The following is a 15730-nucleotide window of genomic DNA, read 5'->3' on the forward strand; positions in this document are numbered from 1 at the left end:
ATATGTGACACAAACGAGCTTAGTCTTACGAGGGTTAAAGACAATCAAGAATTTTTTTTCTAAAAAATTTGATGTTTTCTTATAGTGACAAATTCGTTGGTTTATATACCGAGTTTTCTAAGACCTCACAGCTGCATAAAACTTTAAATAATTACTTATGTTATAAATTTTTACTAGTGTATGTCTAAAGAATTTTGTTTTTAAATTTCAGGAAGGATGAACTCGAGAATTTCCAATACCCCCAGAGGATAGCACTGCGACTGCAGACTTCAATGTTCCCTGGTCACTTCGCATCAACCACATTGCTACGGGAGACAATTTTACAAATGTCCATGGAGAAATACAGAAAACTGTGATTATTTTGGTGGGCAGATGGTTTGTAAGATTCCAACGCCAAGAGTGATCGAGCGTGGAGAGTATCTTTGAAGAACGGCTTATCTCAAGTAATAGGTCGTCTGTATTTTAAAAATAATGTTATCATATTATTAACTGTTATTTTAATAGTTGTTTTCTTGATTTTGGTAGTCATGTTACTCATCATTTAGTGATATGTCTATCTTTGTTTTGTAATGTTTTGCACATAATATTTTCTCTCAAGTATGAAATATACTACTACGAACAACCTTGTTGCAAGCAACATTACCATACATAAGCAGAATTATCATTTGTCCAGAAACTGTTGTAACATAGTTGTTTTTAAACTGCAAAAAACAAACAGACAGCTTATCTGCATCAGTTTATTATTAAGATGCAGCTGCCCAAACAGACCCTGCGGCTCATTTCTCTCGCCAAGGAACGGAGACTGCTTGCGTGCCACTACTCAATACAGTCGATTGAACTATCGGATTTCAATCCAAACCGATCCAAAAGAATCAACGTATCAAGGTTCCTAAGGTCCTATGGTGAGAGAGAATCCATAACCTAATTCACATCTCTATGTTTTGAAATTGAAAATGTTGATGAGGGATTAGTACGATACCTAAATAGAAAAACAATTAATATTAAACACTTCCATAAATATTCCAAAACGAATATGAATCCCCTCGCAAACAAATATAAAGGATGTCTATTAGAAATTTTAAATACAATTTTTCAAGTAATTGTATGAATGTGCATACAAAAATTGATGCATGGAAATGATCAAGTCTATGATTAGCTTAATACTTAACCTATACATGCAGACCACTTAATTCTTATATATTTACATATCTAACACTCAAATGTCATGCACAACATTCAAGTTTTGAATATCACATCAAAAATACCATCACCACCAACTTTTCAAAAGTAAAACATACCTTCACATATATTATCACATCAAATTATTATAAATACAAATGGGAAACATTGGGTGTAAGATATGTGAATACATAACGAGTTGAATAATATGTATATAAATCTTCCTAAAAGTGAATCAATACTAACATAAGTGAGTGGGGATGCATAATAGGAAGATTTACATACATACCACTTAATTCCCATGTGCTTACATATGTAACATATATAACACCTAAACTTTAACGTTTACATTTATAGCACCCAAATCTAATATGGCACACCAAAAATATCATCATATAATGCAAGTTATTTGCTGAATTTTTGCATGCATAGGTAGAGGGGTATCTATGTAAGAAAATTTGTGGTTTAGGTGTTAACCATGTGATACATAAGAATTGAATGGCATGTACGTAAAAATTGAAGTTTAGGTTTTATATGTAAATACATAAGAATTGAATAGTATGTAAATATAGAAGATTAGGTGTTAAACAGTAAACACGTAATAATTGCATGTATGTATATGTAAAACATTACAGACATAATAATTGAATGGCGTGTACATAAATATTAAGCTTAGGCATTAAACAGTACATACAAAGAGAATTAATTCTATATATATAAAGGTGAATGTTTAGGTGTTAAGAATATAAATAAATAAGAATGGAATAGCATGTATGTAATATGAAGTTTAGGTGTTAAATATGAAAATACACAAGACTTGAATGATATGTACGTAAATTTAGATGTTCAGGTGTTAGGCATCCTAATACATGAGAATTGCATGGCATATATGTGAATATCGGGTCGCCGGAAGTTCTACAGAAATTTAAATCCTGTTTCCTCTGGTTTGTCTTAAATAAAGGATTAAGTTAATCCCGTTGGAAGATGGATTTAGGGGATTTAGTAAAGCTAAGTGTGTGAAGGCGGGTGAGAGGAAGGAGAAGAAATGAGGGCGTTACCTACTTCAATGGTTTCGGGTAGGAGAAAGATGGGAATTTCAGAGGCCTCTGCATGCCGTAATCTTGTCGTTGCTTTTCCAGTGGTCTCGGGTAAGAGTAGAATGGATGGAAGGGTGAGATGACAGTTTGAAAATGGGAAAGGAGGGAGAGGGCTTAGTTTCGCAAAGAAGATAGAGAAGTGACTCATTTAGGAGAAAATGCGAGAGATTTCAGTTGGCAGGAAGGTGGGAGAGAACAGAAATTAGTGGGGATAATTTAGAAGCATACCATCCAATTCTCATTTATTTACAAATCCAACAGGTAACTTCCATATACATATAGAGAGTAGATGTTAAATATTAAATATATAATAATAGGTGGTATGATGTAATTAGACTTAGTTCTAATTTTTAATTTAGTTGAATACATTTTAGATTAAGGGTCTATTTGGGGCAGCTGCAACCAATTCAGCTTATCTAGATAAGCAATTATCCTGATAATCTACTGATCAGCAGCTTATCCTGATAAGTTGACAGAGTATTTGGTTTTTTAGTTTAAAAAACAATTGATTCTGGATAAATGACAATTTTGTCCCTGTTCTGGATAAATAAAAATTGGATAAAAAGCGTTGAATAGGAAACAAGGCACCAGCGAATCGTACGGCATTTAAAAATCTATTCCAATGCCTCAAGAACATTGGATGGAAAGCTTTGAACTGTAACAAGGCACCTACAACTATTGCGGCATTTCAAAATCAATTCCAATGTTTTAGATTATTGGATGGAAAGCTTTGAACTAGAAACAAAGCACGAAAAATTATTGCGGTCTTTCCTAATCTATTCCCTAGAAACATTGGAGGTCAGTTGAGGGGTTAAAAGTTTACCTAGCGGCAGACATGAATCCTTTCGAGCACTACAAGCTATGAGCGTTGCTCCCGCTCGATGAAAAGAAGAGCAGAATGTTTCGCTTTGCCCTAGAGATTGCAGAGGAGCTCTGAGGCCCTGATTAGGATATTTCGGGTCTAACGAAGAGGAATGAAGAGGAACGAAGAGGAGGTAGGGCGGAGGTAGGGCGTGCGTGATACTTACCTTGGTCGGAGCGGTGCGGAAGGATGAGAAAGATGGGAGTTTCGTGGTCTTTGTAACGAGCGATTCCTTCGTTTCCATCTCGGTTTTCGTCGCGGGAGAAAAGGGATCGCGAGAAATCCGTGCAAGGAGGAGTCAGAGGAGAATGCGAGGGGGTCGAGAGATCCATGCGAAAGGAGATGAGGGCGAGGTTGTCTTTTGCTCGAATGAAATGCGGATCGACCCGCGATCCGCATGTAATGTAAAATTACGAACGGCTTAACGCCCCCTAAACGTCTTTTTCAAACAGCGGTGGCGTTTTTCAAAACGCCACCGCTGTAAATAACCTCCCCCAAACACACCCTAAGTTAAATTTTAGGTTTGAGTTATATTTTGTGGTTTAGATATTAATATGTTTTTCAATTTAAATCTTAAAATAAGTTACTTGATTTTAATCTCATTTTTATTTTGATATTAATAATTTAGTGATTTTTATTATTATTAATATTACTATTACTAGTTACTTTTACTATTACTATTATTATTATTATTATTATTATTATTATTATCTATCAAATTATCGTTACCTCGACGCACCCCAAATGGAATATGATTTGAACGTGAAGAGACTCATTCGAATGATCTCGATGATCTAGATGCTCGTGCGATCTATTTTAGAAAATGAAGTTTCAAAAAGAAAAAATTCATGTGGAAGTAGATTTCATGCAGAAAAATTTATGTTGCACGAATCCACGTAAAAATTTCGGGAAATCGCTATCGAACTCATTGCATGTTTCTCCAAACATCATAATGAATTTGATGCAGCTTGGGGAGTAAAATTTTGAGCACAAAGACGAGTCAGAGATACCATCATAAAATTTGGTCTATTTTAAATTAATTTTAAACTTGGCTCAATTTTAAGTTTGAATTTGGGTTTAAATGAATTATGATTAAATTTGCATTAATTTTAAAAATATTTTAATTTTTAATTTGATCCAAGTCTAAGCACACCTAAGCCAATCATAGTCAATTGCTAGGTCACGATCAACCACCTAAGAACACTCGAAATGAGTCTAGATCTAATTAGAGTTGTTAGGAGAAGAATTGTGACAAAAAATAATGTCAACAAATGAACCCCTAATACGTGTGGTGAATCGTGCAGAGCACAACACACATATTGGTGTTGATTAAAACAATCAATCAAGTCCAAGAAGAGTATCACTTCAAAAAATTCGGGATTCGTATTTGAATTTTAGATATTGGAAAATTGGAGTTAAATATTGATTGAATTGAAGAATGAAGATTGGAGATTCGATTTGGAGTTAAAGATTTAAAATTTGTAAAGTTTAGAGTTTCGATAAATAGAATCTACTAAAAACACTTATTGAGATTTAGGCAAATTTACCTATGGAATTTTTTTATTTGGATTTCTTGAGTAGGAAACAGTGAAATGTCTTTCTTCTAAGTTTAAAAGTACGAATTTATAAAGTTAAATTTTATTCTAGCATATTTTATTTTGTGATGCTTTAATAAGGAATAATGAAAAATAAATATTTTATATTAATAATTAATTAAATATTAAAACATGCACATGACGTGTCGTGTCCCCATATCATGTCATGTAGGGTCCGTGACCCCGTGCTTGTGTTTGTGCCCCATGTCCATGCTTCATAGTTTTTTCCTCTTCTCATTCCTTCATTTCCTCACTTTGGTCTATCCTCAAACTCTTGGTTTGTCAAACGATTACGGGAAACAAACGGGAGGAAGTCGAATAATACTTAGAGTATCAAAATATAATAATTAAAATAAACATAAAACTACTTGACCAATTAAAATCATTCAAGTAAAATAGCACAAATGCAAGCAGTTTAAAGTGGAAATTCCTTCAGAAAAATATACATTACGGGGCACAAACACAAGCCAAGAAAAATATAATGTTTAGTAGCTCCCTATTAATAGGATTTATGGCCAGGATTTATTAAATCCAGCCAAAGACAAAAAAGCACAAATTTCATGGATTTATGAAATCTTGGATTTAAGGTCTGAACTTTGCCTTTCATACATGTTAAATCTGGATTAAATAAATACAGCAAGGGGGTGGATTTAACAAATTCGGATTTACTAAATCCTACTAACGATAAATCCTTCTTGCAGCCAAACACCCCCTACGTTAGAAAACAATAAAATAAAACTATAGAATAGTATTATTGAGTAACCCATGTTAATTAATTTTATAAAAATTAAAATTAAATAAATTTTGTATTAATATTTACAAGCACACGCATATGCATCAAAATGATTAAAATAAAATATAAAATTTTAAAAAAATAGCATTTATCGTTTTTGTGATGTCCAAAAAAGGGTATAAAATTTAGACCTTTCTTATATATTTTACCTTTTTCAAATTTTTTGGGTACTAAACATAGAGCCTTGAATAATCAGCAGCTAAATCGTCACAAGGATGCCTACAACTTCTAAAAGCACTGATTGGAATGCATAGCAAATTGGTTACATTCAACAGACCTTTGGAGGCATCCATTCAGCTCCATGAAGTAAACAAGACTCTCCATAGCAAGCTCTCACTGCTGCAACAAATAGAGTACTCTTGAAGAAACGAGAGTTTCCATCGTAGGGCTCGCCATAGTGAGTCAAAGATCTAACATCAGCTATGGGAGGTGGCCCTAATGCATAGTCAACATACAAACAAAGATCAATGAATATGATAATTTAATTTTAACCATGTAAAATAAGAAATCAGTACAGATTACCTAGCTCATCATCAAATGCAAGACAATATGCTTTCAGCTCACGAGCTGTTTCACGATTCATGCGTTGTCCAATTAGAAATGCAGCTAGTAGCGACTCACTGACCTTCTGTAACTCATTACCCTTTAATGGTAAAACATCTTTCAGAACACCCTTTACCTCTTCAAAACCTAAATGACCACCTGCCAGTACTTCTCTAAGGGCACCAACCAATCTCATTTCTGTTGCTCCTTTTCCAGCATAACGTGGAAAGTTCCCCATACCCATAATTGTGCCTTCAGGATCGGCTATAAAGATAACATCTGGAGGAAGAACCCTAACAAGATGTGGCCAATATTGATTCATGGCATGTCTTTCTCCATCACTCCATTGGGTAGCTTCTGGAAATGTATTTGCTCGTATTGTCATTGCAGCAAAAAATGCACCAAGTTGTGCTTTCGAAACTTCATCATCTTTTAGCTCGCCTCTAGCTTAAATAGCATTATAAGAAAATCAATGAGAAAAATCTAACAAAAATTACAGACTTGAAAGCCTCCCCAAATTCAAGTGTTCCGAGAATGAAGGAGAAACAAAAACTGCACAATCATGAAACTTGAGGCATTAACAAGTTAGTTCGAGAAAAAACATTTTATGGAAATGAAAATTGGCAAAAAGATTGTGGATCAAGCTCAAAATTTTTAGCCAAGATGTCGAGTACTTTGAAAATAGAGGGTAATGCATAAGGTCCTATGGCACATTTAGCACTTTATAACATGCCAAAATGCTCAAACTGCGGAGGATCTTACAAAATTTTCAGAAATACACAATAAATAACATCATTACAATTTGTGAAAGGAAAAAATTGAAGTCCATGCGCAGAGTATAATGTAGCCTATGCTACCTATAATTTGAGATACATAACAAAGGAATAGGAAAAAAAATATAAATTATTTAGTGTGTGCACTAACACAAGAATAAAGCAAGCTAGTTTCATAAGAACATAGATTTTCAAAATCAAAATAAAGAAGGGTCGTTTCTTTCGCATCAATTAACACCAATATGCAGCTCACATGGCAAATTTTTAGCGCTTAAAGTTGGAATAAGCTAGTAAAAATCCCAGTATTAAGCGATTTTAATAGCTGAGTGATTAACACTTTCTAAGTTTTGATATGAAGCACTACACATGATAAGACCCATATTAGTCTGAAATTCTCATATGTGATCATCATTATAATCATTAAAGTTATCCTAACTATTTGCAGTTGCTTTTATTAATCCTACCACGTTTAATGCTACATTGGCATAACATTGATGTGATTAAGAATCAATAGAATAATAAGCAAAATCGCACTCATATGCACCACCTTTAATCATATGAACTACAACGAATTAGAATTATAACTGCCAATATGGATATTATTGTACAACTCATCACATGGGTTCATTGTCATTCATTAGTGGTATGAATCGCTTCAAAAATAGAACATAATTTCATGGCCTACTTTATTTAACTGGGCTAATTCCCTAATATAGAACAGCTTGCAATCATCATTATTAACTAAGTTAACTAAATCAATCACTGAGGGTATGTAATACATGAATCTGGATTGGTAACTTGACACAAGAACTGTAAATGCGCATTAGTCAAATGACACTTAAAGTTTGGGATAACGACGCTTGTTGATATGACCATGTAATTATGTATTAAAACTTCACTTCTATAGAAAAAGGTCAAAATGACATCTAAAATCATTCAATAAAATGAAAACCTAATGCATCATCAAGAGAAAACCAAATATTTTATTGTTTCCTCTATATCCAGTGATAACAATGTTTAGTTTTTCCAAACACTTAGAGGAACAAGTACCACTTGTAGTTTAATTTGTTTTGAAACGGATTTCTAGTTCAATTGAGTTAACAAAAACATTGAAAACCAACAATTGAGACCAGCTACGTCTGGTGAAAACTAGCCAATCCTTATTTTCCTTTTTTTTCAAAGGTAGTCAATCCTTCCTCAAGTCTATTGGAATCACAGAATCGATAGAGGAAGATTGAGCTCAAAAACATCAAGATTGAAAGAGAAAACACTCTTAATCCCTCAGTGAACCCGGCACAAGGTTCAGGTAACTCTCATTCATAAGAAGAAGATTGCAAGGATCTAGAGAGAAAGGGCAAAGACTTAATTCTCCTAAGAATCTACAAGTGTTACTTGTCTGAATCTTGAGAGCTCCTTGGGACGAATCTTGCTCTAGCCATGATGGCCTTGAAAATGCAAATGATTTGGGCAATCAAATTCCTTACAAACAAGAACAAAAAAAATTTAAGAAAAAAAGTTTGTTTAGAATTCTACTTGTGTTGTTCATAATTTGTACAAAATACAATTTTTATCTTTTCTATAGAGTCTACCCTTCTAATAGTAAAATTTAATCAGGCCATTACCACTCCATGTCCTTAGTATCTTTTATTCTAGCAAAGCTTTTGAGTTGGAAGGCAAATTAGTTAAATTTTTCTTTCACAACAAAGGGTCCTCCCAATTCAACCCAAGCTTTCAGAAAGTAATTGGTTTATTATTGATGAGCTCCCCAAATTGAGAATGACTGACATTTCTTGTACTTTGTTGTCCTTCATTTAAAATATATTTGAATGGATGAGACCATATATGACCCCTCAAAAAGATCAAGTTCTGCACGCATAAGTCATTTTGGCAAACATCTAGCCTCAATCTACTTCATAAATTCAATTCATCCACTAGCCAGATATATGAACCAAGAAGATCCATTTTCCTAATGGAAAATGACCATAAAGTATAAATTGACTGTAATTTGTGGGAAGGTTGCGGTCATAAAGGTGTGAACTTCCGGTGCCAGTTGCACTCCTTGAGAGCTTTTCATAGTCATTTCTTGAAGAAGCCAAAAATAAATAAATAAATCCAATAACTCGTATAGACAACACCCTTCCTCTAGAAAGACTACATTTTTTCCTAAATCTAAAATTTTAAGAATAATGGCTTTATCTTAGGCATACATTAGATATAAGTTGGCATGTACCTTCTAAGAAAATGGTCAACAATTGCATAGAGTTGCCTTCATCTTGAATATTTTAGTGTTGTTGACTTCTTCTAACGTTCAATCACTAATTATATATTGAATGAAGGGATCCACCTAGCTTGGTGAAAATTCAACATGCAACATCTCAAGCTCTTCAATATTCAACTTATACAATTTGATAATAGTAATACTAATGTGATTGCTAAACTTAGAGAGAAGTCAGCAAATTGGTTCTATTGGCTTGGGCTTTATACATCACAAAAGAAGAAGAGATATCAAGCACCAACTCGTCTCCTGCAAAACACAAAAGTAACTAAAAGCAGCCAATACTTTGCTTGATTGTTGATAAGAGGGAAGCAAACATATAATAACATGGCAGTGGAAACCAACTAGATTCTTCAATGCAATACAAATCCCAATTCATTGATTTCATAAGGATATATCACTATGCATCAATGATATCAAATCATCACGAGACATCTCGCCAACAATATTGGCCTTAACAATCAAGCAACAACAAAATCAGCAAGGGATTGTATAATGATAGGAATGCTCAAATAAATGATTCTCGTCAATTGGTTGAAGCTAGGTCACATTCTAGGGTCCACTCAAATTGCCTAGCCCACCCCAACAATATGAAGAAAAATGAGCAATTATCACTAGAGTAAGAGATAGAAATTCGTCTGGTCGTCTAAGAAGTTTGTTTCTCCATGGTTATTCAAAAGTTGGTTGAGGAGACTACATGTCAAATGGCCTATATTTTACTGATATTAACCTAAATCTTGGGCTATCATAAATTCTAAAAATTTTCATTTGCTTGTGTTGATGAAGTGAATCAACCTCATATACTATCTCAACAAAGAAAAACTTTCTAGCAAATCGACAACAAGTTGCTGAAGAGTTCTTTCTATGATTAGCAATTCAAAATTAACTTTCACATTTCAGCCAATTTTAATTTTTAAGACAAAACCCATATTTCTTCAAAAAGTTGTTTCAATATTCTTCAACTCAAACATAACATTATAACAACATAAGTTCTACCATGATGAGCTAAAACTTATCAATGGTAAGTCAAATGCGCCTTTAGTTGATGATGCCAAAAGACTGCATTAACAAAAATTATCATGAAACACCCTACTGTCTAATCAACCAAGTCATTAACTCTTAGCAATGGGCCATCGTCTACCAGACAAGTTCATTGGAATAGTGAATTCAATACGCATCCATCATCCACTTATAATGAGGATAAAGAAATCAATCCTCTTGTTTCTAGCAATAAGCCTCTTGACTGAGACTACTGTATTCTTTTCCATTAATATGGTCATTAGCAATCTTAAGAAATTCAGCCAACATCTTTTATTCAAAAATGCATAATGAAATAAACCCTTCACAAAGACCTGAAATGCTACCATAATGACCAAAGGAACCAAGCTAAAAAATCAAATATCTCAATAATTAGTGAGTTGACGGAGCATCTCAACAGAGCCCTACCTCATTTTTAGAAGGGATGAGATCAAGATCACTTCCTTTTAAGTTGTAAGCATGAAATAGAACTTTAATTCATCGATGACCACTTGAAGAGAAATACTCAGCTCAAATCATATGCAATGGTCGAGCCCCTTGTAATAGTCAAGGACCAATAACTTAAACTTGGCAGGATGTGACTCCTATGCAATTCTTATAGCAAATGTGCTAGTCGGTTTAAAAACTTGTCTCTCAGGGAACTCATAAGGAGTCTCCCCAGCACTCTCAACCACATAGAAAATTTCATTCGATTGGGTTAGCAAAAAGAGGGTGTTAAGAATGCATCTGAAATCTATTAATGAACACACTGACTTTGCACATAGATGATGACAAGGTTAAGCATGAACTAACTGGCATCAAATAATCACATCCAAAATAGCTTTGCCAAAAGTAGCGTAGTCATATTGTCTCGAGCTCTAACATATGTGCTCCAAGTTGTCGATCACCAACATCTCACCTTCTTGATCAAACCATCTCCACACTTATTGCACTAAAGATGTCAAAAACAGATATATCCAATGGAAATTACTTGAACTTGCTCGTGTCTACTAAGATTACAAAACCAAAATAGAAAGATTAGGTTCAAGAAAAGAATACTGAATCTGGAAAATGGAGTTTCTATCAATCCCTTAATAAATTGGCATGTATAGGGCAACCCCTAGCTCAAAAGTACGCATCACAAGATTACATGAAATAAAGAAAGAAAATGAATCCATTCTAGGCTAGAAATAGTGTCAAAATCCAAAATATGAGCTCAATTCCCGCAAGAAAAGATAAGGAAATATAGAAGCCTCACTTGCAGCCTCGAACCACAATTTATAGAAGTGCGTCTATCTCAGAGATATAGGCTAGGGATCATAGAGAACCATCGCAGAGGACAGGACATTGTGGTGGCGGCTTGTGTGAGCTCGCCTAAATTCAACACCTGTCAAAGGTAGGTCCTTCCGGAAGGTATCGTTAGACGTCTCAATCTACTTAGCCAAATAGACTTAATCAAGTATGCACAGGTCGATAAAAACACAGACCAATCATACATATTTTAAGTTACTATAAACAAAGGCGATGTGTACTTTGATGCACTCCAGTAGATAAATTTAATAAAAAAAGAAAAAAAGATCGATTAGAGGTTAACCTGATTTAAGAATGGTCTCAAAGACCTTCATGGCCTGCTCCTCGGTCAGTGGCCTGGTCTGCTCTGGACCTGTGCAAACCTTAGCCTGAGCTTCAAGTACTATCTGATTTGGCCGCGGGATCTTTGAGCAACGGTACATCGATGAGATCACCAGATTCTGGCTGCCCCGCTCCATAAACTTCTCCTCAACCACATCCGTCGGCTCGAGAGACGATCTTACATCGAAGACGGATAAGCTCCGCCGGCAGGTGATCCCAATCGAGAGGGTAACCGGCTTCCGTTGCCTGGGTAAGAAACATAGCCAACATTGCGATTCCGACAGACAAGAACCTTTGACGTATGTCCGGGAAGTATTGGGTTTAGGGATAGGGTTTGGAGTGGGAAGTGAGCTCATTGGTGAAGTGGAGTAGCCTTTAAACCTTGCTAATCATTTGGTATGCTTCTCCTCACCACAGAAGTCGATAACGACGAGCAGGCAAGCAGGAAAAGAGATTGTCAAAGCGGAGTTTGTTTGCGTTGCAGAACGCAGCAATGGAAGTTGTTTGCGTTTCGAATTTGAGGTCCATTTTGGGGAAGCTTAAAAGTATTTTATATATTGGCATATTCCCTAAGCATGAAATATTGCAGGGAATTCACATAATAGTACTCAAAACTATTATAATTTCATATCTCACGCCCAAACTTCAATATTTATATCCTAAGCACATATGGAAAAATTTTCCTTCCATACACCGAATGTATGGACTCCCGGTAATATTTCCTTATATGTGCTATATTGAGCTGACTTAAAAAAATATTAAAGTGAAACCGGAGACCCCGCAATAACCCCGTAATAACCTATGTGGTTATACTTCAATAACCTTGAAATAACACCGTAGAGATTATTTCGGAGTTATTTCTGGTTATTTCGGGGTTATTGAAGAGAAACTCATATATTTCATTTCAATAACCCTGAAAAAACATTCACGGTGTTATTTCGGGGTTATTGAAGCGGAATCGCAAAGGTTATTTCGGGGTTATTTATGTGTTATTGAAGTGAAATATATAGGTTTCTCTTCAATAACCCCGAAATAACTCTAAAATAACATCTGTGGTTCCACTTTAATAACACCGAAATAATCTCCGCGATGTAGCAAACGTGTCGGTATATTATTGGAGTCCGCATGTAGAACTACGTCCAGAGTCTGAACAGAAAATTTTTTTTCATGCGTTAACAATGTTACAAGATTTGATGGCAGTGATAGCATTGCGACATACAAAAACCTTTGAAACTCACATTTTTCTACTGCTTCTGCCCCACTCCTACCGCACCACAAATACCTTTGAAACCCTCATCCTTCCTCCTCGGTCCCACCACAACAATAAGATCGTGACACACAAAGGCCTCTAAAACTCCCTCCCCCTCTTTCTTCCGCTCAGATCCTACTCGAAACCATTGATAAAGGTAACCTATCAAATAGCAAAAAAGACAATTATAATCCAACATAATCTTGAATCCCATTTTTGAACCTGCCAATAAACATAAATGACATCTCTAAATCCTACATGTTCTTAAAACTATCTTTCCTTCATTTTGCCTTAAATTCAACTATGGGAATGAGAGAAGTTGAAGCCCGCAAAGGCCGCAGGTTGGAGAAAGTGGGAGATTCCTTTATAGCTTTGTGGTTCTCTACCATCTCGTTGTGGAACAATAGGAATAGGTGCCCTGGACCCACACTCCTATTCACTTTCATCGTCAACAGAACTATGAACTGCCAGCAATAGTGCATCATGTACTTCTTCAGATACCACATTTGCGCAATCATTCTCCATATTTTTGAGATTCCTATAGTTTTTCTTTATGTAGCCAGTCTTGCCACAATTTCAACAGATTGTCTGCTGACCAGACTTTAATTTTGATCTCCATTTATTTGAGTTTATGTCATGTGATCTTCCTCTGAAATCAACATTCAGTGTCGAGCTCGAACATGAGATCTCGCCAGAATCTTTTCTGCGCACCTCCTCAGCCAAAATCAAATCACGAATATCATCACATTTCAGTTTAGATTTACCTGTAAAACTGATAAATCTCATCTCATGGCTTCTCAACGATTTGACAACAATGCCAACAATATCAACGCACGTATCTCATCATCAAAATCAATTTCAACAGACGATAATTGATTTATGATAGTATTGAAATCATTCAGGTGTTGAGCAAAAGAAACATTTTCTGTCATCTTCAAATTGAATAATTTCTTAATCAAGTACATCTTGTTATTCGACGATGGCTTTTCATACATACTTAATAAGGCTTACATGAGATCTGCAGTCGTCATTTCCTTGTATGCAACGGACCAACGGACCTCGATAGGGGACCTCGATAGGGTCAATCGAATAACCCCCGTAACTTGTCGATCCAACAAATTCCATTCAGCCTCATCTATCATTTCAGGTCTTTTTCCCAATAATGAAAAACGAAGTTGCTTACCATAGAGATAGTCCTCTATCTGCATCCTCCAATAACCAAAATATATGCCATCAAATTTCTCGATCCATGAAACATTCACTTCATCTGCAGCCATCATTCTTCCTCAGATCCAAAAAAATCTCTGATACCAATTATTGTTACAATAAGATATAAAACACCAATTGATGTGGTATGTATATAAATCAAACAGGAGAACGATCTTTGAAGCGAAAAATAAAACGAGAAAAATTTCACACCATAAAAGAACACACAAATTTACGTTGTTGAGCAAATTACCTACGTCCACGGAGTTGTAGAAGATTTTATTGCTTTGAGAATTTACACCATTAGATCACCTCGACTTACAAGAGAAATTTCTCACTTCCACTACGTTGCTCTCTCTCTTCTTCTTTCTTTGTTCTTCTTTCTCTACATCGAGATACACCGAAAAAACTCTACACTAAGATACACCAAAAAAGATAAACTTACAAGAGAAATAAACACAAATTCTCTTCTAGCACAAGCCACCAAGAAGAAGTCAAGGGAGAACAATCTTCTTCTTCTTCTTCTTTCTTCTTCCTTCTCTTCTTCTTTCACCAAGCACGCACACACTGCTTGCACTTCTCTTCCTCTATCCCGAGGAAACCCGAAGAACTCTTCCTCTATCCCAAGGAAGCCCGAAGAAGAACTCAAAACGTGACTTCTCTAACTGAAAGAGAGTCGTGTGATACCTTTTATCACGAACAGGAGGGAGCGAAGGGATGTTTCGAAGGGATGTAGGCAGGAGCAGTTGGCGAGCGCTGAAGAGGCGGGAGGCGCGAACAAGAGATTGCGACCTTTCGCGTTCGGAAGATCGAGAGCGGGAGTTGGCACCGTTTCACGAAACGTAGGAGGCGGGAACGAGCGGTCTCTAGCGCTAACATAATCTTCAAACAATTGATGAACAATGATCAAATCATCTTTAAAATGATAGTTTGATGATCACTCATAAGTGATTTGAAGATGATTTGATCATTGTTTGTGGTGGTTTGAAGATTATATGATCATGGCCAACTGTGATCATAAGATGGTTCGATCATCAATTTTTTTATCAATATTCAAAAGTATTTTGAATATTATACTATCATGATCTATGATGTTAAAAAGTTGGTTCGAGGATGGTATAATCATTATATCATCATGGTTTGAAGGTGTCTCAAGGAGAATCCATCAAAGTTAAATATTAGTTCAATTATTATTTGAAGTTGGTTTAATGATTATTCGATTATGAAACTTTTTAATTATTTTAATGAATTAAATGAGAAATTTTTAAATTGCATGGTTGTTAAGCTTGTGTTATGTTCATTTGAGTTATTTTGTTATGTATATAAAAATATTCTTCAATCATACTAAACAGAGGAATGATACCACTGGCAACATATTGGGAGTTAAATAATGAAACAAGTTAGTGATTTTTTGTGATGATCTTGCAAAATAGAGCGATCCTTGTTTAGTCACCTCTTTAGAGCTCCTAAAATATAATTATTTAGTGTCATGACTCTTCGATTATTATT

At 35.2% G+C, this 15730-nt stretch overlaps 1 protein-coding gene across 2 annotated transcripts in view; it reads right to left on the reverse strand.

Moving 5' to 3' along the window:
- LOC110030627 (anthranilate phosphoribosyltransferase) overlaps positions 1-12293 on the reverse strand; it is a 36460-nt gene extending 24167 nt beyond the window's left edge. For both annotated transcript variants that reach the window (XM_020733431.1, XM_020733430.1), the window contains exons 1-3: positions 11729-12293; positions 6049-6516; positions 5804-5961 (exon numbers count right to left, since the gene is read on the reverse strand). In XM_020733431.1, the coding sequence (XP_020589090.1) occupies positions 5804-5961; positions 6049-6516; positions 11729-12122 (1020 nt within the window). In that variant the 5' untranslated portion in view covers positions 12123-12293. The remainder of the gene's footprint in view (positions 1-5803; positions 5962-6048; positions 6517-11728) is intronic.
- Positions 12294-15730: the final 3437 nt, after the last annotated feature.

Source organism: Phalaenopsis equestris, unplaced genomic scaffold (assembly GCF_001263595.1).
Source record: "Phalaenopsis equestris unplaced genomic scaffold, ASM126359v1 Scaffold000745, whole genome shotgun sequence".
Classification (NCBI taxonomy): domain Eukaryota; kingdom Viridiplantae; phylum Streptophyta; class Magnoliopsida; order Asparagales; family Orchidaceae; genus Phalaenopsis; species Phalaenopsis equestris.